Here is a 22,663-nt window from a genome sequence, read left to right on the forward strand (position 1 = left end):
ATGTATATTGTGTATCTGTTTCTGTGTGTGTTAATTGTGTTTGCGAGGAGCAGCAGGCTGTCGGGGAGAAAAACGTCTTTAGGCTATTATGTATTAATGTGTTCGGCTTAGGCCGACTTTAATATTTAGGCTACAATCTAGTGATTCTAGTCTTACCAGCTATATAGTTTAATAGTTAATTAAATTCCGAGGAGCCGATGGACAAAAACCTGTCCCCGGACAGCCTCTGCACAGCATAAAGGACTTTTAGCCCAATTGCCAACCAGGCAGTCCGTGTATAATATTTTTGTATAGCCTAAAAGAACGTCAAAAATGTCCATCAATTTGCCAGACAATCACTGTGTTTACTTAGTTTCACACATATTTAATGTATTTGCTAAATAGTTACTGTATTGATTTCAAATCATTGAATTGAATCGTATCGCCATAATGAACCAATATCATCCATGTATCGTATCGTCAACCATGTATCGTAATACGTATCGTATAGCTGTGTTACACCCCAAAGTACAGGTCTGCAACTCTGAGAGTGTTCAAATGGAACCAAATGGATTTGTTTCCACTTGTACACTCTCAGCGTTAAGGGGGTCTTTGCAAAATCATAAAATATTTGAGGACCACTTTACTAGTACTAGTTGGACTCCTAATATGCCTTCGTAAATTAGTGTCATATTCTGAAGAAATTGACACCGGATAATTGACATTCAGTAATTGGATATTATATTAAGAACATTATAATAAAAATCACACCCGTGTGAAGTGAGGGGCGCTCTTACAGGTCTCATCATACATCATCTCATTCCGGCCAATCAGAATTTGCGTCCTCACCTTCGTCTTCAATGTTTGTGTAGGACAAAGTTTATGTTAGCACATATACCTCAAAAATTAATTTAAATATAGCTGCAAGCTGCGATACCACAGGTCCAAGCCATAATTAAAAGCAATAAAGAAAAACGCTATGTGGCAATAGGCACAATAAGCCATACATACACTGATTATACTCACACTTGATGACGTCACTTTTTGGTTACGCTGATTGGCTGAAGGGGTTGTCTGTCAGCGCTGTACTCCCACAGCCAACCAATGCCTTTGCAGGGTCCAGACTCCACACAGCCAACCAATGCAGTAGCAGGGTCCAGACTCCACACAGCCAACCAATCCAGTAGCAGGGTCCAGACTCCACACAGCCAACCATGCATTAGCAGGGTCCAGACTCCACACAGCCAACCAATCCAGTAGCAGGGTCCAGACTCCACACAGCCAACCATGCATTAGCAGGGCCCAGACTACACACAGCCAACCAATCCAGTAGCAGGGTCCAGACTCCACACAGCCAACCATGCATTAGCAGGGCCCAGACTACACACAGCCAACCAATCCAGTAGCAGGGTCCAGACTCCACACAGCCAACCAATGCATTAGCAGGGTCCAGACTCCACACAGCCAACCAATGCAGTAGCAGGGTCCAGACTCCACACAGCCAACCATGCATTAGCAGGGCCCAGACTACACACAGCCAACCAATCCAGTAGCAGGGTCCAGACTCCACACAGCCAACCAATGCATTAGCAGGGTCCAGACTCCACACAGCCAACCAATGCAGTAGCAGGGTCCAGACTCCACACAGCCAACCAATGCATTAGCAGGGTCCAGACTCCACACAGCCAACCAATGCAGTAGCAGGGTCCAGACTCCACACAGCCAACCATGCATTAGCAGGGCCCAGACTACACACAGCCAACCAATCCAGTAGCAGGGTCCAGACTCCACACAGCCAACCAATGCATTAGCAGGGTCCAGACTCCACACAGCCAACCATGCATTAGCAGACTCCACACAGCCAACCAATGCAGTAGCAGGGTCCAGACTCCACACAGCCAACCATGCATTAGCAGGGTCCAGACTCCACACAGCCAACCAATGCAGTAGCAGGGTCCAGACTCCACACAGCCAACCATGCATTAGCAGGGTCCAGACTCCACACAGCCAACCAATGCAGTAGCAGGGTCCAGACTCCACACAGCCAACCAATGCAGCAGCAGGGTCCAGACTCCCCACAGCCAACCAATGCATTAGCAGGGTCCAGACTCCACACAGCCAACCAATGCATTAGCAGGGTCCAGACTCCACACAGCCAACCAATGCATTAGCATGGTGCAGACTCCACACAGCCAACCATGCATAAGCATGGTGCAGACTCCACACAGCCAACCAATGCATTAGCATGGTGCAGACTCCACACAGCCAACCATGCATAAGCATGGTGCAGACTCCACACAGCCAACCATGCATTAGCAGGGTCCAGACTCCACACAGCCAACCATGCATTAGCAGGGTCCAGACTCCACACAGCCAACCATGCATTAGCAGGGTCCAGACTCCACACAGCCAACCAATGCATTAGCATGGTGCAGACTCCACACAGCCAACCATGCATTAGCAGGGTCCAGACTCCACACAGCCAACCATGCATTAGCAGGGTCCAGACTCCACACAGCCAACCATGCATTAGCATGGTGCAGACTCCACACAGCCAACCATGCATTAGCATGGTGCAGACTCCACACAGCCAACCAATGCATTAGCATGGTCCAGACTCCACACAGCCAACCATGCATTAGCAGGGCCCAGACTCTATCGCACAAATTAAGAAAGACAATAGGGGCCTGTAGTTATACTACTTAGTTGCTTTACAACCACTGTCAAATTGTGTGTGTGTGTGCGTGTGTGTGTGCATGCGTGCGTGCGTGCACGTGCGTGCGTGTGCGAGTGTGTGTGCGCTGTTGGTTCACATGCTGCTTATTCACTCCGTTGTAAATGTCAGTGAGGAGATTGTCTTGTTTTTGTGCGCTTCATCTGGGTCGTTGTAAAGGTCCTTCATGCATCTCATCAATACCTCTGTCCGTCTCTGTCTGTCTGTCTGTCTGTCTGTCTGTCTGTCTGTCTGTGTGTGTGTGTGTGTGTGTGTGTGTGTGTGTGTGTGTGTGTGTGTGTGTGTGTGTGTGTGTGTGTGTGTGTGTGTGTTAACGTGCAATGTACCTCCAGTGCAATACACGGTCCCATCTCTTGCGTGCAGTTTTGTGGGAAATAATGAAATGACTGTAGTAAATGATTCATCCTGGCTCTTTTGAGGTTTGATTACTAATGAGTGCAACACCTGAGTGCCATGGCGTTCGTCCCACTGCCCTTTATTCTGAAGCACCGATTGGTTTATAACTAACCCCAACTCTCACCTCAACAAACCCTGACTCTGGTTTCAGAATAATGTCCTTTCTAACCATCGGCCAGGCCCTGGATTTAGCTCTGGTCCATTGCGTTAAGGAGAACACTACACTGTACTTTATCTATAGCTGCATGGGACCACTGTTCTACATCTAGTCTCATCCAGCTATAGAAACAGTGCAGTGGTCTCATACAGCTATAGATACAGTAAAGTGGTCTCATTTTTACGATAGGCAAAAATTACACATTTGTACTGCATGTATAAAACGGCATGGTTCTTGCCCAAAACGGCATGAGATTGGCATAAATTTGGCATGTCTGTACAGGGGAGGCTTGAAGGTATGCATGTAACCCATTTCCATTCACATATATTGAAGTGACAGCTAAAGGGACGTTTTGGAAAATTACTATGGCTGTTTTTCTCTCGCCAAAATGTAGTCAAACCTTGAATCAATTAGGTATTTTCCCCCCTTCCCGACAAGGTGGCATGAAAAGGTTGGTCCCATTGGAAACCTGAGGTTGTCTAGAATCAAATGGTATCTCTATCTTTGGTCTATCTCTAAATTTGAGCTTGCCACAGTCTCTGAAAGACAGTCTCGCCGGTGTTCCAGACAGCAATTTGGCAGGTCTCATAGGGGTAATAAAACATTGGGAAAAAAAACACACTTTAGGCCATTTTTGTTCTTGGGATCATCCAAATCTGTATATTAGAGGTCCTATGGATCCCAAAAATCCAAACTAGGAGGATGAACTCTGTTCATCCTCCTGGCTTGTGTCTGGCAACAACCCGGACATTTACAACCCAATGTTGAACGGGTTCATCACCAGAAGCTTTAGTTCATACAGTTGTTTCAGACACGTTAGTTGTACTACTGACACAGGCCAGGACATTGAGCACAGAGGACGGTTGATTAGTTTGAATGTATAGTTAAACGCTGCATGCGAGGGCTATGGACCACGGTGCTCCTATACTGTATAAGGCTCAAAAGGCTGCACTTAACAGTTTGACTGCAGGGATTGCAATGCCACGTTCACTGCCTTGATTTCACTAACCTTTGAGGAACGATCGCTCCTTAGTCATTGTTCCTTCTCATGAAAATCCGCTTCACAATGGTGTGATCATTTGTCGTATACTGTTGAAAACTAATCCAAAGTGGTCAACAACAACACGCGCGGAGGAGGAAAGCTCCCGCGCCGCACCACCGCCGCCATTGGAATGCATTGGGCCTCAATTTCCCAGAACCCTTTGATGGTTTTTTTCCGATGACGTCATCAAAACGCGTCACCTATCCCACTCTGTCCGATGGAAACCTAGTCTTGAAACTTATTAAAAACGCAAATAAACCAATGAAAACGTAACTCGTGTAACTCGTTATCAGGAGGGAAGCTGTTCTACAGTCAACTTACACAAGAGTCCGGGTAACTCAGTGGGTAGAGCACTCGCTCTTCAAAGGTCATGGGTTGGATCAGCGCATGAGGAGCACGGCTTGTTTGTTACGGATGTTTGTTCACTGAAGGTGAATCTCTAAAGCCTCATACATAGTCTGGATTTTCGGTGGTTAGGTGACCACCGAACTACAACATGACGTCACAAGCCGCGGTGAAGAGCAAACCACCGCCACCGCTCCAGCCCTTCTCTCTGTTTTTACTCACCACCGCTCAACGTTATTTCAGCTCTGGTGGTCACCTCACCACCGAAAATCCAGACTATGAATAGGCCTTAAGGGTGTAACGATACATTTTAACAGCGATACGATACGTATCATGATACATGGTTGACGATACGATACATGGACGATATTGGTTCATTATGGCGATCCGATACGATTTGAAATCGATACAGTAACTATTTAAAATACATTGACATTATTTTAAGCTAAGTAATTAAACCCCCCTTTTTCTTTATTCTTCTAAAAATTGCTAAATACCACGCACAAAAATGTAGTATTCATCCAATCGATTATTTGCATAGCAAAACGATTTGATACCGATTATTTGCATCGCAAAACGATACGATACGATACATAGTCAATGTTGCTGTTTTCATTTCGATACACTTCGATTCTTGAAATTAAAATCGATTTTTCGATGCAATTACTATATTGTTACACCCCTAGTAATCTCTTTCTTTCTCTCTCTCTCTCTCTCGCTCTCTCTCTCTCTGTCTCTCTCTCTCTCTCTCTCCAGACAAGTGTGATGAAGGTCTGGTGTCTCCTCTTCCTCACACATTGTTCAGCAGCTCCTCTGTGTTCACCAGCGGCTACGCTCCTGGATACGCCAAGATCAACCAGAGAGGAGGTACACACACACACACACACACACACACACACACACACACACACACACACACACACACACACACACACACACACACACACACACACACACGCTGTCACACACACGCACGCACACGCACTGTCTCTCTCTGTGTGGAATAATTTCCGCATCAGTTCACAGCGAGCAGATACAGAACATCTGTGTTTGTTCACTTAATAATTCATGCAGAATGTCTCAGTGAAGCCACAGCGCGACTGAAGGAGGAGACATGTGTTAATATGACCGCTGTAAACAACTGGAGAGCCAGACACATCAGAGGACGCTACATCCTTGACTAGTCAACACGATTCATATTTCATTTTATTCGTAGAAGCCAAAGGTACAAGGCAGTGGCTCAGGGGTAGAGTAGACGGTAGAAGTTAGAACCCGGGCTCCCCCAGAGTTAGTGTCAAAGTGTCCTTGAGCATAGCCTGAGCTAAAGTGTTAGGTTTCTGGTCTAAAGGGGCGGGTCGATTTGCGCACGCCCCGATTGGTTCACCGATCTGTCCGTCAGCCCAGATCCCTCCTCTCCCCCCTAATGCAGCACTACGTCACATCATTTGGAGCGACGCCTACCCTGAAGGGTTGACTCCCACTTCTAGAGCGGCCAATGCGTTTTCATTTTTTGCACCGACGAAAATGAAAGCCTGGGTACCGAGGCTACCTTGAGTAAGACTCTGAACCCCTAATTGCTCCCGATGTGCAGGTTGGTGCCTTGCATGATTTCCCCCGGCATCGGTGTATGAATGGCCCATTTCATTCTAATCCAGTTGACATCAATGAGATGGCATATTTCAGTTCATGGCATCTTTCATTCTAATCCACTTCACATCATATTTCATTCTAATCCAGTGTTCACATCAATGAGATGGTATGAAATATTTCATTCAATGCCAAAGACAGATCCCTGGTTCATGTCAAAGGAATGTCTCGGGACATCTCAGACTGGTTCATGTCAAAGGAATGTCTCGGGACATCTCAGACTGGTTCATGTCAAAGGAATATCTCAGGACATCTCAGACTGGTTCATGTCAAAGGAATGTCTCAGGATATCTCAGACTGGGAGTGTAGAAGCCATTTAACTGTTTTTGTATTTTCTTATTTCCGTTATTTAGCCTTAGTAGCTTGAGAGTATTATTTAGATAATTGATTGTATTGGCTAATTGAATTATTGTTTTGGGCACAAACGGGCACGCCTCCCAGGCCTATAGGCTATAATTATGGACAGGTGTGGGGGGAAATTATACACCTACGTGGAGACACGTTTTTACCAGCAGCACAGAGAAAGCAGAAAGAATGTCATATGCACTTTATGGCCCTCATTTATCAATTGAGTGTAAATTCTGCCCCAAATTCGTAGTACACCCACGTCGAGTCGGCATTTATAAAGTGATCGCAAACAGCTGATCCTTCCTAATTTCATTCCTAGCAGTAATACATGTGACGGCTGAAATCAATCTGGCACGCCCTATGAAATCAAGCCTCGCCCTCGTTTTTGCGACATGAACAACGGCAATACGACCTGGAAACCATGGTTACAGGAAAAATAAAGTTCCCCTCGCTTGCATAAGTTGCCTTGCTGCCCCCTCTCATACACACACACACACACACACACACGCACAGACGCACGCACGCACACGCAACTTGCAACTTGTTGTATCTTAAATAAATAAACCTGCATGAATTAAATAAAGCTGTAGCCTACCTACTGTCTGTTTCTCCTCTCGCTTCGCTTCCCCCCTGCCCGCCTCACCCCCCCCCCCCCCCCCCCCCGCGCACGCACGCACGCACATATCGCAATTTGCAAGCAACTGCCACTGTGTGTTGTTAGTTGTATATTAAATTATATGAATATTGCAGCCAAAACCGTAGCCTCATGTGGCATGCACTGGAACGTGGTGGTGGTGGTGGTGGTGGGCTGCAGGCTGGGTCAGCCTATACTATCTCCGATGCGTTCCCACTTGCGCTGGCACGGCACATTTGGCATTCGAGCGACGCGTCGGGTTTATTAAACGAGGAGGAGATTGCACATACTGTAACTCCAGAAAGACATTGGTCTGCTGTAGATTAGGCTACAGTAGGCTACCCATGTTGGGACTCTCCGCAGCTCGTCCCATCCAGAGAAGGCTCTGGTCCCGTCATGGAAATATTTCAGCACAGACAGCCCAAATCCTCGCATGTATGCGCTCATCATGCAAAACACTGTTTAAATGGCTTACACATCTAACTTGCAACATTGTTTTTAATTGCTTGTAAAGTTGGAAATCTCCTACCAATTTCATATGACACAAAGACACATCGTTGATGTATTCCTTTTCTTCTTTTTTATATGTAGCCCATACCTATAGTTTTATATAAACATTTTAGGAGTGAATACATATGTTTCGATGCCTGTGACAGCCTCTCAGCTGGTCAAACAATGCTGCTCCGCTGTTCTACGACAGAAAAACAGGTGAGGACAAAGCGTACGACAGCTCCCGACCAGACGTGATTTTTGTCTTGGCACAAGTTCAAATTCATGCTTTGGCGCAAATGATAAATGCCGAAAGTTGCAATTTCGGCGTACGCCCATATTTTGGCGTACGCACGGTTGATAAATGAGGGCCTATTTCTATTAAAGCAAAGCAAAATGAGTTCTACCTGTGGACATTGGAATTCTGTATGCCTGCGTAAGCCTACAACCACAGAATGGGTGCATCAGTGAGTTTGTCAATGATTTGTTTGAAAGTTGACAAACAGCACTTACAACAGGGATAGTTGTCACATAATCGATGAGTCTTATCTCAGTGGAGCTTCACATTAATACAGGGAGCAGCAGAGCTGGCAGTAGCAGTCCATTCACGTCAACACTATTGATGTGTGTTCAACCCATTTAGACCTGAGAAGAGATTCTACAAATGTCTTCTAAATCATGTTTTCAGAAGACAATAGGTTTTCTGTATAGGCCTATCAGTGGTTCTCAAACTATGTCCTGTCAAGGACCCCCCCCCCCCCCCAGAATTACATGTAATTGGCCGCAAACCCCAATCTCAAAATATGTTGTTCCAAGGACCCCACAGAAGCAAAGATTTGAGTTAAAAACGTTCGCTCTGAAATAATATATATTCAAACATTTGCGCCACATTTTCAGGATTTTTCAAAAAAATTGCAGATCTGCTATTTTTCAATAGCTAGACTATAACATAATGCTTAAAACACCAAAGGGGGTTCCCGTCCAAAATGGAATATCCTTACGAAGAAGACGTGCTCTGTGCCCCCCCGAATGCATGGCTTTTAAAATTATATAAGGCAGCCATGTCTATGGACGTTTTAATGCTTGTTTAGGGCACTGGTTCATGTAACGTGCATGCATTTGACACTTGAGCTTCGCTTTTAAAATAGCTGAATGTGAATTAATAGCATTTTTATCATTTCCTTTCTTTTTAAATATTTAGGACCTACTAGTCTGTCTCAACAGTGTGCCTTGCTGGAAAACTGCAGATATATAGCCTAGCCATTTCTGCGCTTCAATATAATCGGGACCGCATCATAGGATGTAAGTTTGCGATTGTATATGTGTATATGTATGTTTCCTCCAAGTCCGCAACACCCGGTGTTTCATCATTGACAGGAAATGAGTACGGAGGCAGATAAGAATAAATATATCCTCTAAAAAATATTCATATTATTTTTTTACATATACCTGTATGTCAGTGGTTAAACATTTTTATGTCAACAGATAATTCCAATCCAATGACTATCGATATAGATAGTAGCCTAAGTATATCGCTAGACTATATGTTTTTGCCTTAAAGCGCAAATAACATGCATTTTAAAACTGCTTTTAATATTTAATATCATATTGTCTATGTCCCTCAAAGTTATTTCTAATGGTTTGAGCCTCAATCACCGCTCTGATATAACCAGTCCTTGTCATTTATTTCTGGACTTTGAAAGCAGTTTTAGCTGCAGTACCACAATGTCCTGAGGCGGTGGGGGTGCTGATATGCAGATAAATTAATATTTGAGTCATTATAATACTGATTCTAGATAAAACCAGGCTTGTTTCCATTCCATGCCAGCTTGGAAAATCAACAATGGTGGACATTGTAAACAAAGTGGAAATGCAAATTTGGAAGATTGAAGAAGAGGAGGAATTATACAGGGTAGGGTGTAGGGTGACATTGATGACATCACGATGAGGACAAAATCAGTTGAGCTGTTCCTGAGAGCAATTTATATTAAAGCACCCATATCATATGAAAGCCTGATTGTTCAAAATTGGTTATTTGTGGGGATAGAAAACACATATGGGAGCCCCAAAAACACAAAAGAAATTGAAAAAGTTGAATTTTATGTTATAGGATAGGTCCTTTAAGCCGTACAGTATAAGTGTGCATATATGGCGACATGAGAAGAGAGCAGAGAATACACAGGTGAGAGGAGAGGTCGATGGAAAATTGGCAGGTGAGGGAAAAAAGTGCTCTTGACATAATGGAGGTCCCACGTGGGGGGCGAGAGAGGTGAGCGTTGATGGAACGAGAAAGAGACAGGCGAGAAGAAATCGACAGAGAGAGAGAGAGAGAGAGAGAGAGAGGACTGTCACAGACAGAGGGAGGAGAAGATGAGAAGGTGGAGGTGGGGGGGAGATCATACAAAGATCAATAATGAAGTAAGTAAAGTAAAGGTATCACAATTGCAGTGTAGTACGGAATTCAAAATGTTCTTGATACAAAAGCATTGGCATAAAAAATGTAGTTAAAGTACCAAAAGTAAAAGTACTCATCATGCAGAATGTCTCATTTTGATCTTTAGAAAATAGCAGATCTACACAGTCAGAAGCTCACAATGTGTGAGCGACATGTGCCGCGACGTGAGCTTGTAGATTGGCTATTTTCAAATGGCTAAAGTGTACTGTATATATAGGACTGAAGTTGTTTTGGATATGTTTTGTAATAGTAATCAAAATCTACAAAGTAAATACAATATTTACCTCTGAGTGGAGCAGAAGTAAAAGTAGGCTACTGGAAATCAGAAATAATCGAACTACAGATACCTCAAAGTTTCACTATATAAATGTACTTAGTTACTTTATTTGTTTTCCAGGGACCTCCAGAAGCAACACTGATTTGAGTTAGCAGATCTATAATAGTAAGAGAAATCTATGAAAATCTGGGAACTAAATCGTTACCAAGAAATTTCTTCACCAATGTGTTTCTAAAGGTGTCTAATAACATGTACTAAAAGTTTGAAATTCAACTCTCGTGGGAAATTGAGTTATTAGCATAATATGCATAATATACCCTTAACATCCTATATAAGGCAAAAAAGTCCAAATTTCATCATTCTTTAAGTAGCATGTGACATATGAAACTAGGGGGTTTTCATGATTCTGAATCCATTCCAAGCATTAGTTTTGCACAAAAAACACTCCTTGGGAGGAAAACGGCCTCACAAACGTGATGAGGTCAGCACATTTGGTCAAGTGGGTATGGCCTAATTTAGCCCAAGGAGGGTTTTTTGTGCAAAACTAATGTTATTAGACACCTTTAGAAACACATTGGTGAAGAAATGTCTTGGTAACGATTTAGTTCCCAGATTGGTCAAATACCTGATAAAATGCCCTTACTATAAGCTCATAGCACGACACAAACTGATGCGATGTGAGCTTGTAGATCTGCTATTTTTGAATAGCCAAAGCATAAAATGAAGGTTAAAGTGGTTACTAATCAAAAATGACATTTTCCCGGTTTAAACTCATTACCGCCAACAGTGCCATCTGGTGGTGGCTCAGGGCACCATCCAGTCATTTAATATAGGTAAAGGATCTTATTCTGAAAGCCGTTTCACTCGGAAACTGCGAGTCAGGAAGTGAAAATCCGCTATGTAACATGTCCCGCGATTGTCATTTAATACACCCAACACTGTACATTTTGTAACCGAGGATCATATCGTTTAGAGAAATGAGGCACGAATCAAGCTTGTTTTGACCCAAAAATAAGAATCCGAGATATCACGATTCTATAAACTGTGTCCCCATAGACGGCATAAGCCAGCGGGATTTTAATTTCCTCTTTTTTCCTTGTTTTGGTCTTTTTTTACAGCACCGCTGTGAACCGTAATCAATCGATATCAAAATAGGCGTCCAACGGCGATCTCTGTGCCAAATGAGTTAATGGGATGTTGATCAAATCACTGGTGTCATGGTCATCATGTTTCTCCTGGAGGGATGTGCTTTTCATTGATTGTTGATGAGTTGTAGAAAAATAACATTTTGCTACATTTAATTTGTGTACTACTTGTAAAACAATCACTTTATTATACTTGTATTTATTTATTATTATTATTATTATTGGTCTTTTTTCCATTTTTAGGGGGCTTTTTAGGGGCTTTGGGCCAAGCCCCTAGGGCTACAAGGATTACATCTCCAAACTGGGATCCCCCCAGGAGGAAGGTACTGGAGCTCTCTGGTGGAGCTGTTGCCCCCGCGACCCGACTACGGATAAGTGGTTGAAGATTGACCTTTTGACCTCTCCTCTCATTCCATCTGCCATCTCTCCTCTCACCTCTCCTCGTCTCCTACCTTCCTTTGTCTTTTTTTCTTCTTTTCACCTCTTCCCTTGTTCATTTCCTCTGACCTCACACCCCACTCTCTCTCTCTCTCTCTAACACGCACGCACGCACGCACGCACGCACGCACCCTACCCATCTCTTCAGTGACCTCAGAGCTCACCTGCCAGTGATCGTCATCCTGTCCTCTTATCTCTGTCACCTTTTCGTCTGTCTGTCTGTCTGTCTGTCTGTCTGTCTGTCTGTCTGTCTGTCTGTCTGTCTGTCTGTCTGTCTGTCTGTCTGTCTGTCTGTCTGTCTGTCTGTCTGTCTCTCTCTCTCTCTCTCTCTCTCTCTCTCTCTTCCTGTTCTACACTTCCTCCTCTACTTCCTCTAAGCCAAATTCCAATACCGCAACTTTCACACTCGCTCACTCCCCTCGCGTCCTCCACTCGCTCATCGGCTCCGCCCCCAGCGAGGAGGAGTGGAGGAGGAGAGGATTCGATGCGAGGACAGAGTGGTGGAGTGGATTTGCCTCTAGAATCGGAATGTACTCCGCTGTCATTTCAAAGCGACGGCACATTCCGCGATCACTTATGACGTGAATCAATTAAATTCAATTCAAAGGGCTTTATTGGCATGGGAAAACATACGTTTACATTGCCAAAGCAAAAGTGGTGGAACAATACAGTGTCACACAGCTGGATCACTGGAACTCTGAACCCAGAGCCGTACAGTCTACAGAATAGACAATTCATTTTTGTGCATGTAACCGAGGCCAATGTGTATGTATTGTGCAACAAGGCTATTTATTCCTGAAATAGTGAATAAGCGCCAGGATGCGCACACTTTTATATTATATGATTGTGAATGTGAAGGGAATTCCTGACCTGCCCGCAGCCCGCGTTCCTTTTTGCTCGTATAAATAACCCCCCTCCTCGGACAGTCCCTCCTCCGACGGTCTTTGCAAATAACGGACACTATAACAGGAATTATAGGTAGTCTCTCTGACTTACATATTCAGTTCAGTTCAGTCCACATATAAATAAATACATTTTTGTCAACGTCATTCATAGCAGTCTGTGCATTCAGGCATGCACAGAGAGAAATTAACTATAGCTTTTGAGGTGCGCACAATATAGCCTACTTTTATTATGCTTATATCACACAACGCAATAAAGCCAGTGGCTTGTTGTGGTCCTTTCACTTTCACATAGGCTATAGGCTACTGTATCATTCTGAAGCTCTATTAATTCAGCGAAAATGTGTCTCAGCAAAGCTTTTTAGTTTAATGTGTGTGCGTGTGTGTGTGCACGTGTGTGTTGGGTCAGCGACAGCGTCTCATCAGCCACAGCGGCCGGCAGCTAGTGGATGGGGGGTGGGGGGTGCATAGTATCGGGTTTCAAGCCGTGTTTTCTGTGCCACATGTGGAGGAGGCGGACTTATGTCACTGGAGAGCCTGCACCTGATGTACACTCGCTCTATGCGGTCTCGGAGAGCCCACTCGGCTCCTCCACTCGACTCCACTCTCCTCCTCGATGGAGCACTTTAACAATCGGAACGTTAACCATTTCCGGGTCAAGCTGGAATGACCCTGAGTGATCGAGTGGGAGTGATCGAGTTGCCGAGATTTTGGGTATTGGAATTTGGCTCTAGTCTACTTCATAGATAATACAAATCACACCTGTGTGAAGTGAGGGGCGCTCTTATCATCGAACATCATCATGACGTAAAATAGACACTATGCCTATTTGCTCAGACACTATGACGTAAAATTGTCCATTCATTGTCAATGAGAATTTAATGTTTGTGTAGGACAGTTTGTGAACATGCTAAAAGCTGGATATAGGAGGGGCTAGCGCCCCTCAAAAGATTATATTTCATTGGAGCGTTCATTGGAGCGAGCTCATTGGCCGCTCCAACGTGTATCGACGTGAAGGCGGAAGTGCGTCAAAAGTGTGGAAAGCATGCTGTGTCGCTGTCACTCAAAGTGACTACTGGCCAATCACAGCACGTCTTTTCCGGGAATTCAATCCAAAGAAGCTTCATTGGCATGCGAAAACAAACTCTTACATTGCCTCTGAAAGTCCGCTCTGTGACACTGTGGCGGAATCTTGCCCTCTCTTGAGTACAGACGCCCCAGAGCCGTCTACCTTTCTATGTCTATGAGTTCAGCCACAGTAAAAGAAGGCAGCTTCAGTTTGACGTCCATCCTGGCTCTGTATGTCCTTGAGAAGCAACTATTTTTCAACTCTTCTGCTCTCACCACACGTGTATGTATGTGGCTATGCAGCGAGCTAAACATAGCTTCTGTTAACAAAGCAGCCAAGACAGGAGCTGAACTTGACACATCTCTGTGAAATTATTGTTATTTTTTTATTTTAGTGGGCTCACTGTTTTTGTTCAGTTTTAGTTTTTATTTAGAGGACTATATTTATTGTCTCAGCTGCTGTTGCTAGTCATGGCTGCCAGTTCCCACCTGATGTTGTGTGGGAGTTCAGACTGGATCAGACCGTACTGAATAACTGTTAGCTTACATAATGTCTTGAGGCTAGGACTGAAGTCTAAGAAAAACAGGTCACCTGGTCTGTTGTCTGCTCCAAAGAGGATGACACGATCTCCCACCATGCAACACACATATTCTTCATCCTATGTGGGCCTTTTGCCTCATTTGAAGTCTGCCAAAGTCATTCAAAATATGTGTGCGCTACAATATCCAGAAGTAAGTCCTTGAGAATGCGTTTCTCAGGCCAGGTGGCCCATTAGACCATGAAGGTGCCCTAATTATGGATATTAACAATACAACTAGCCTAATAATACCTTATATTTCATATTGTGAGTTTGTGGAAGTGTTCACAGTGTTGCCAAGTCTAGTCATTATAAGCTACTTTGGACTTGTTTATCTGTAAAGTTTCTTTAAAATATTGGTGGTCTCTGAGATGAAAATGTTTGAGAACCACTGCTCTAAAACAACATTGGACAATGATGTTTGACAGTCAGCACTATATTTGCTAATTTTAAACTTATTTTCTGACTTGTTAACATTTTCTGACTTGTTAACATTTTCATTGACCTGGTTGCTTGTTTCTCTCTCAGTCACGAAATGTGGCAACCGTCAAAAGCTAGTCTGGACCTAGAGTTTGTTTTGGTTGTGATGCATGGATGATGGCATCTGATGCTACCGCACAGACCACACAGACTACCGCGGAGGCGCGGACCCCCACGCAGACCATCGCGGACCCCCACGCAGACTATCGCGGCGACCTCTGCGGGGGTCCGCTTATTTTTTAGAAAGGGGTCCTTTGGTTCCATTTGAAGTAGGCTAAGGCTACACTCGCAGTTACAGAGACCCAGCTCCCAGACCCAACTTTGAGAATAGATTAACGACGAATATTTTTCTTATCGCGCGATAAGAGTCTCGCGTTAACGCAACACGTTAACGCCGATAACGGCCCAGCATTAGTATTTGTGTATATGTGTTCCTGACTGTTTCTCTTTGGTTTTGGTTTTCTGTTACTCTGTTGTTGCCCTGGTTTTGTGTTTCTTATTTTGTAGTATTGTTCCTAGTGTTTCCTGTCTTCCTAGTTACTGTTAGTTACCTTGTCTAACCCTTTGTATTTTGTCAGTGTTTCCACCTGTGTCCTTTTAGTCCCCCAGCCTATCCTAGTGTTGATTGTATTTTGGTTCCACCTGTGCCCTGTTATCCTGTGTCTATTTAAGTCCTGTGTTTGCATTCTGTCCTTTTTGTTTCGTAGTTCCCTGTTGCGTGAGTTCTTGTATTATATGTTTCCAGAGATTTGCCTGCCTTTTGCCCTTGTATGGAAGTTCCTGAGTTGTATTAATAAATATTCCTAAGTTTACCTGTTCTGCCTCCTGTCGCCTGCATTTGGGTCCTCATCCCTACTCATCGTAACACCTTTCCCCTTGGGCTCGACCTTCTTCCAGGAGAAGGTTCCTGGATTGAATTTCCACATATCATTTAAAAGCTGGTTGTGGTTACCACCAAATATGTACAGCTTTCCATTGTAGGTAAAGGCTGAATGATCATAGCGTCTTTCTGGAAGAGGATGTGCAGAAGGTGTGCTCATCCATTGGTCTGTCTTTGTGTCAAACACTCTGATGGCGTTGTAGTACTGACCCCTCTCCAAGCCCAAGCCCCCAAATACAAACATCTTTGGCCCGATGATGGTGACAGAGTGCCATGCTGAAGCAGGAGGTGGAGTTCCTCTGGTGTTGATTAAAGACCAGACCATTGTGGTGGTGTCCAATTTGTAGATGTCATTAGTGAGTCCAGTCCGGGTCCATCCTCCATGGATAAACATGACCTTCCCCAAGACACAGGCTGAGTGGTAGTACCTCCTTGGGGGAACATATTCTCGGTGTAAATTCTTTACGGTGTTTTTTTATTGACGTTTCCAGTGATCCAGCTCTTCCTATCTGACATTACCCACGTCTGAGTGGAAAGAATGACTCTGACTGGAATGTGCACATGTGCGCGCGTGCGTACATGCGTATATATGTTTCAGAATGCTTTGCAGCCTCAGCCACCAGCACCCTCGTCCCCAGGCCTTTCGTCACCTGCATATCTGTCATTCTCAATCTGTCGTTACTAGACTTGTACGTGCCCATCAGCTACCGGCCTACTTGGGAACGATGCAACTTGGGAACCTAATAATACCCGTTGTCAACTTTTCATAGCACCCATTTTAACTGTCTGTCTGTGTCCCACATGGAGATCTCTGTTTTTCTCTGTCTGCCTTTGGTTCATGAAGAGTGCAAACTGACTGTGAAAAGTGGACTGGTTAAGTAATCAATTGGCAGGTGTGGGGTTGCCATGGCAATCAATTGGCTGAGGCAGAAGCTGGAAATTGCACAGGTGAGGGGATTTAGGTTGATTAGGCCCACTGGCAGAGCCTGACCAGAGCCTTTTGTGGTGGTTCTGGAGAACCGTGGGTCGGACCGACTCGATACCGGGCACTGCACTCCCTGTGGGGGAGTCGGTGGGGCAAACTCGAGTTACGTGCATTACAACCGTACACACACACACATTTCAATTTCTTTATTTGAGTCCACATTTATAAAATACAGTATCAAGGGCACAAATATTTTCAGTTGCTTCTGATATCCCACGCACTCGAAACATCATGTGCTTTGAGTCCAAACAAGCCCTAAATGTACAGAATATATAGCCTGGTATCCAGCCTGCTTCGCTACGTTCGGCGGATTTTTTTTTCTCTCTTCGCTTATCAGTCTGGAAAGCCTCCTATCTCCAAGGGAGGCGGGACATGCCAAAAGCTTCGAAACCTAACGTGGCTTCTGATTGGTCTGTGGTGCGGGGCGGGACAAAGCACCAGTGAGACGTCATAGCAAAGCGCAAAGCATAGCATAGCAAAGCATGGAGGGTGGCGCTGGCTGATGACGTAGGTTGCCTAACGCTACTCTCATTCGTTGGAACAACATCCAATCAGCAACGACGTTGACTACGTAACATATGTAGTTCTAGTGTAGTTCTGCAAAACCTCCCAATGGGAGGCTTTCCAGACTGATAAGCGAAGAGAGAAAAAAAAATCCGCCGAACGTAGCGAAGCAGGCTGGATACCAGGCTACAGAATATAGGCAACACATGAACTTAATCACAGCCAACATTGGTCACTTCAGTGTCATATTACCAACACCGAAAGTAAATCATGGGTACAGAAAGCACCTTCTCCTCCAAATAGACCGACTGCCTATAATGGAGGAGATTGAACAGTATGTTGCAAGCTGCTTTGCCTTACACTTGGACAGCCCTATAATCCTCAAGCCTCTGACCACTAGCCTGTGGACATGGCCCAGGCTGCCAAATATAAAAACAATGAGCTGACACGTATATCCCAGTTGTATAATGGCCTGTACTAATGGTTGATATTTTACTTGTTTAGTAAGGAAAGCTTCCTCTAAACTTGAATCAAAAGCACAGCCAACTTCCAATAGGAAAACCTCGCTGCTGTTCATTGCATTGAAACATTTCTGGTTTCACACAGGAATTTTTGTGAAACACAGCAGAGGAATTAAACATAGGTGACACATCTTTGGCAATAATGTTCACAATTCTGTCATGCCTGGCTATATACAGTCCTTTGTAAATATTACAGCCGTTTAATATATGAGACATAGACTCTATGGTCTGATGCTGTCCATGGTGTAGACAGTGAGGGTCATGATTATTGGGATACCAGATGGATAGATTCAGTTTGGTTGGCAGCACTTGGAGGCGTGCCTTTACTGTGAAGATGAGAATGTCCTCATCAATCGCTGCGTTTTTTAGAATTGAGTGGGACACAGAGTGATCAGCTGATTGGAGGCACGCAAGCTTCCCTTGCAGCCGTAGTCCTGTCCAGCGCCGTTTTCTACGCTGCTCTCTGAGCGCTAGAAGATGCGCACGCGCGCCGTTGTTAGGGAGCGTGCTTGCTGTTCCGTCGTCGCGGCTTACTGTTGCGCGAGCGTTGATTGACAGGTCAGTGATCACGGATTCAGAGACGTGCACCGTCTCGTTGTCCGCTCCTTTCCACTCCAAAGAGACACCAGTCCAGTTACACAGATCGTTCAGATCAGGCCAGTCAGAGTATACACGGAAACCAGTTGCGTTGGTATCCAATTTACCACTGGGCTTCTTCTTGAACCCGAGGCAGCTGGGGGGGTCTCTTGTTTTGGGGACCTTGCGTCGCTCCAGATCGAGAATTAGCGAGGCTCTGGCGAGCTCTCTGACTGCCCGATCGTCACTGTTAAGCATGTTTAATAGGTGGGAAAGGCTTGTGGATATATATGTCCATTCAATGTCCGGTACCCCGAGCCCTCCCTCCCGTTTACTGTGGAATATGAAGTCACGGGTTGTGTGTGTACTCAGGCCAAACCATTCTCTCACTCGCTGTACAGTTTTGTTGTTTAAGTCATACAGTACCTTCTTTGGTATATGAACATTGGAAAATAGATGTTGTATTTTGGACAGGGCGACCTGCCCAATCGCTTCCAGCTTCATAACCAGTGGGAGAGGAGAGGAGTTTATCAGGTCTAGCCTGGCCGTGTAATCTGCCGCAATCTCGTCCACTTGCGCTGTCCACTCCCCGGCGACATTACATTTGTGTCCGAGGTAGCTGTAAGTTTTGTGGCGTGCAAAGACTCTGATTGGTACATTGTTTATTGTGAATGATGGGATTTTGTCTGATTTGGCATGGTACCAGCGATTACCTCCGCTCCTCCTCTCATAAAAGACAGCACATTTAGATTGTTTCACCTGTAGTCCAGACCACTCTAAGAAGGAGTCAGTCCTGGAAAGCATGTCTTGTATTACTCCCTCGTGTCGGGAACATACGACCACGTCGTCTGCGTACCCCTGCACAGGGTTGGGGGAATACACACACACACACACACACACACACACACACACACACACACACACACACACACACACACACACACACACACACACACACACATACACACACACACAGACGTGGCACATTTATAGTAGGATTTGATTTCCTCTTTCTTTGGCTGTCCCTCTCCTCTCCTTCCCTGTTTCTCATCTTCTCAAGGCCTCTACAACCCACCACTCTCATCCCTGTCTCTCCTCTCCTCCCCTTTTTCTCATCTTCTCACTGCCTCTATACATCAATACTATCTCTCTGCAGCTCAGATCATTTTCTAGTCTATCATTCACTTATTTGCTTAACACATCTCTGCCTCATCTGAACCACAGACATCACACATTATTATTTTCGACCACGCGGTCATGGGTTTGAACTCGTATTATTAGCTGATACCGACAATAAATCGCTCTGACCTACTTATTCATGTACAGATATTAAATGTAAATACATACGTTTTTTAATACAATATTGAGTACTAATCCTGTCAGGTCCTCAAGCTTTGAAGGAAGCATGAGCTCAGTTCGGGGCTCTCCCCATGTTGGGATAGGGAATGTAGCGCCCAGGACTGGATTAGAATTGTACGGTCAATTAAAATATATGTGATATGAATATAGTGAGCGTTTTTTAATCATGATAAACGGTAATAGTGATTATCGTCCCAACCCTAGTAGTCTCACGTTGCCAGACTGTTGCCTCTCACAATTCTCAAATACTTCCGTCATACAGTCTGGAGAACAGAAGCTCTGATCATGAGCAAGCGATAAGGCGGAAGTGAAGACTGCTCCCTACTTCCATTTTGTCTTTAAAGTGGCGCAAATGTATTATTTTAATATAAATCAAAATCCTCTAAGCAAATACAGCTTGCTGCTTAACAGAAATCGAAATAAAATAAATAAATGTAAATATATTTTAAAATATATTTTCGTGAACCGAAGTGGCAGCTTCCTTACTCGGATTCCGGGAGTTGTAGTTCCAGACTCTATATAGAGTAGCATTCGGAGATTGTGGAATAGTTGTCTGGCTATGCGAGCCTACAACCCTAGTGGCTGGTGGTCTCCTCTGGACACTGGTCGTTGTGTTGTTGTAATGGTCCTTTGATACGGATGATCTCCTCAACACTGACCGTTGTTTGTTGTAATGGTCCTTTGAGCCGGATGGTCTCCTCAACACTGATCTGAAAAGATTTATCTTCTTCCTGCTCCTTTTCTTTTCTGGTATGGAATATGTGAAAAATAAGTACAAAGTGAAATTAATATAATCATGTAAAACTATAACTGAAATAAATAAATATAAAATGAAATGAAATGAAATGAAATGAAATCATTGTGTCATTATTATGGTCCTTCGAGCCGGATGGTCTCTCTGAACACTGATCGTTGTGTTGTTGTAATGGTCCTTCGAGCCGGATGTTGTCCTCAACACTAACTATTGTGTTGTGTGACAGGTGCAGGCGGCTGGTCTCCTCTGGACACGGATCTTTACCAGTGGCTCCAGGTGGATTTGGGCTCCAGGAAGCAGGTGAGCGCCGTCGCGACGCAGGGCCGCTACAGCAGCTCTGATTGGACCACGCGGTACCGCCTCCTTCACAGTGACACGGGACGGAACTGGAAACCCTACTACCAGGACGGCAACATCTGGGTGAGTCAGACGACTCGCTATGAGCTTGTAGATCTGCTATTTTTCAATAGCTAAAATATAAGCTTAAAACACCAAAAGGGGTTCCCGTCCGTCCGTCCGTCCGTCCGTCCGTCCGTGTGTGCGTGCGTGCACGTCTGTAATCCACATAACTCAAGAACCGTTCGCCACACCGACTTCAAATTTTACACGTGCATTCCACACCACCACAGGGAGTGCAGTGCCTGGCCTTGAGTCAGTCGGATCTCTGCCACTCTGCCATTGGACCTAATGAGCCTAAGTCCCCTCACCTGTAGAATTCCCAGCCTCTGTCTCAGCCAATTGATTGCCATGGCAATCCCACACCTGCCATTTGATTACTTAAACAGTCCACTTTTCACAGTCTGTATGCGCTCTTCAGACACATGGGAAGACAGATACAGAGATATCTATGGGCACAAAAGGGACACAGACAGAGGGTTAAAACTGGTGCTATGACAACGCGTATTGCATACTAGGTTCCCAACTTGCATCGTTCCAAAGTAGGCCGGTGGCGGACAGGCACAGGTCTAGTTATGTTAATTACGGGTGCTATGTGCAGGTACCCTTCACTTACCAAGACTCACCATGTAGCGATAAGACATTATCATTATCACATTTGTTTGGTACTCTAGTTTTGCAAAGCCATAAGTGGCTAAATCTCAAGCGACTGTTATAATTCAAAGTTCTCTATAATCTGTGTTAATTCGGTGTATCAATTATACTATCACTCAATCAAATGCTATAGAGACCCAGCCACCCTGTATCAATCCATCCAATCTGACAGACGTATTCCTTCATATAATCCTACTAAATAAAACAGACGTTTACTGTTGTCTGGTCTGTAGAAGTTAGATGTCAGAATCATGCTGTCTGGTGGTCTGTAGAAGTTAGATATCAGAATCATGCTGTCTGGTGGTCTGTAGAAGTTAGATATCAGAATCATGCTGTCTGGTGGTCTGTAGAAGTTAGATGTCAGAATCATGCTGTCTGGTGGTCTGTAGAAGTTAGATATCAGAATCATGCTGTCTGGTGGTCTGTAGAAGTTAGATGTCAGAATCATGCTGTCTGGTGGTCTGTAGAAGTTAGATGTCAGTATCATGCTATCTGGTCGTCTGTAGAAGTTAGATGTCAGAATCATGTTGTCTGGTGGTCTGTAGAAGTTAGATGTCAGAATCATGCTGTCTGGTGGTCTGTAGAAGTTAGATGTCAGAATCATGCTGTCTGGTGGTCTGTAGAAGTTAGATGTCAGAATCATACTGTCTGGTGGTCTGTAGAAGTTAGATATCAGAATCATGCTGTCTGGTGGTCTGTTGAAGTTAGATGTCAGAATCATGCTGTCTGGTGGTCTGTAGAAGTTAGATGTCAGAATCATGTTGTCTGGTCTGTATAGAAGTTAGATGTCAGAATCATGTTGTCTGGTCTGTAGAAGTTAGATGTCAGAATCATGTTGTCTGGTCTGTAGAAGTTAGATGTCAGAATCATGCTGTCTGGTGGTCTGTAGAAGTTAGATGTCAGTATCATGCTGTCTGGTG

The 22,663-nt window shown here is 44.5% G+C and overlaps 1 protein-coding gene across 1 annotated transcript in view; it reads left to right on the forward strand.

Moving 5' to 3' along the window:
- Positions 1–22,663, forward strand: part of LOC306921383 (contactin-associated protein-like 2) — a gene marked incomplete at both ends in the record, with an annotated part of 178,455 nt that overhangs the window by 12,131 nt on the left and 143,661 nt on the right. The window contains 2 exons of the mRNA XM_079498492.1: positions 5,410–5,520; positions 20,920–21,113. Of these exons, the coding sequence (XP_079354618.1) occupies positions 5,410–5,520; positions 20,920–21,113 (305 nt within the window). The remainder of the gene's footprint in view (positions 1–5,409; positions 5,521–20,919; positions 21,114–22,663) is intronic.

The sequence above is a fragment of the Electrona antarctica genome (genome assembly GCF_951216825.1).
Source record: "Electrona antarctica genome assembly, chromosome: 4".
Lineage (NCBI taxonomy): Eukaryota > Metazoa > Chordata > Actinopteri > Myctophiformes > Myctophidae > Electrona > Electrona antarctica.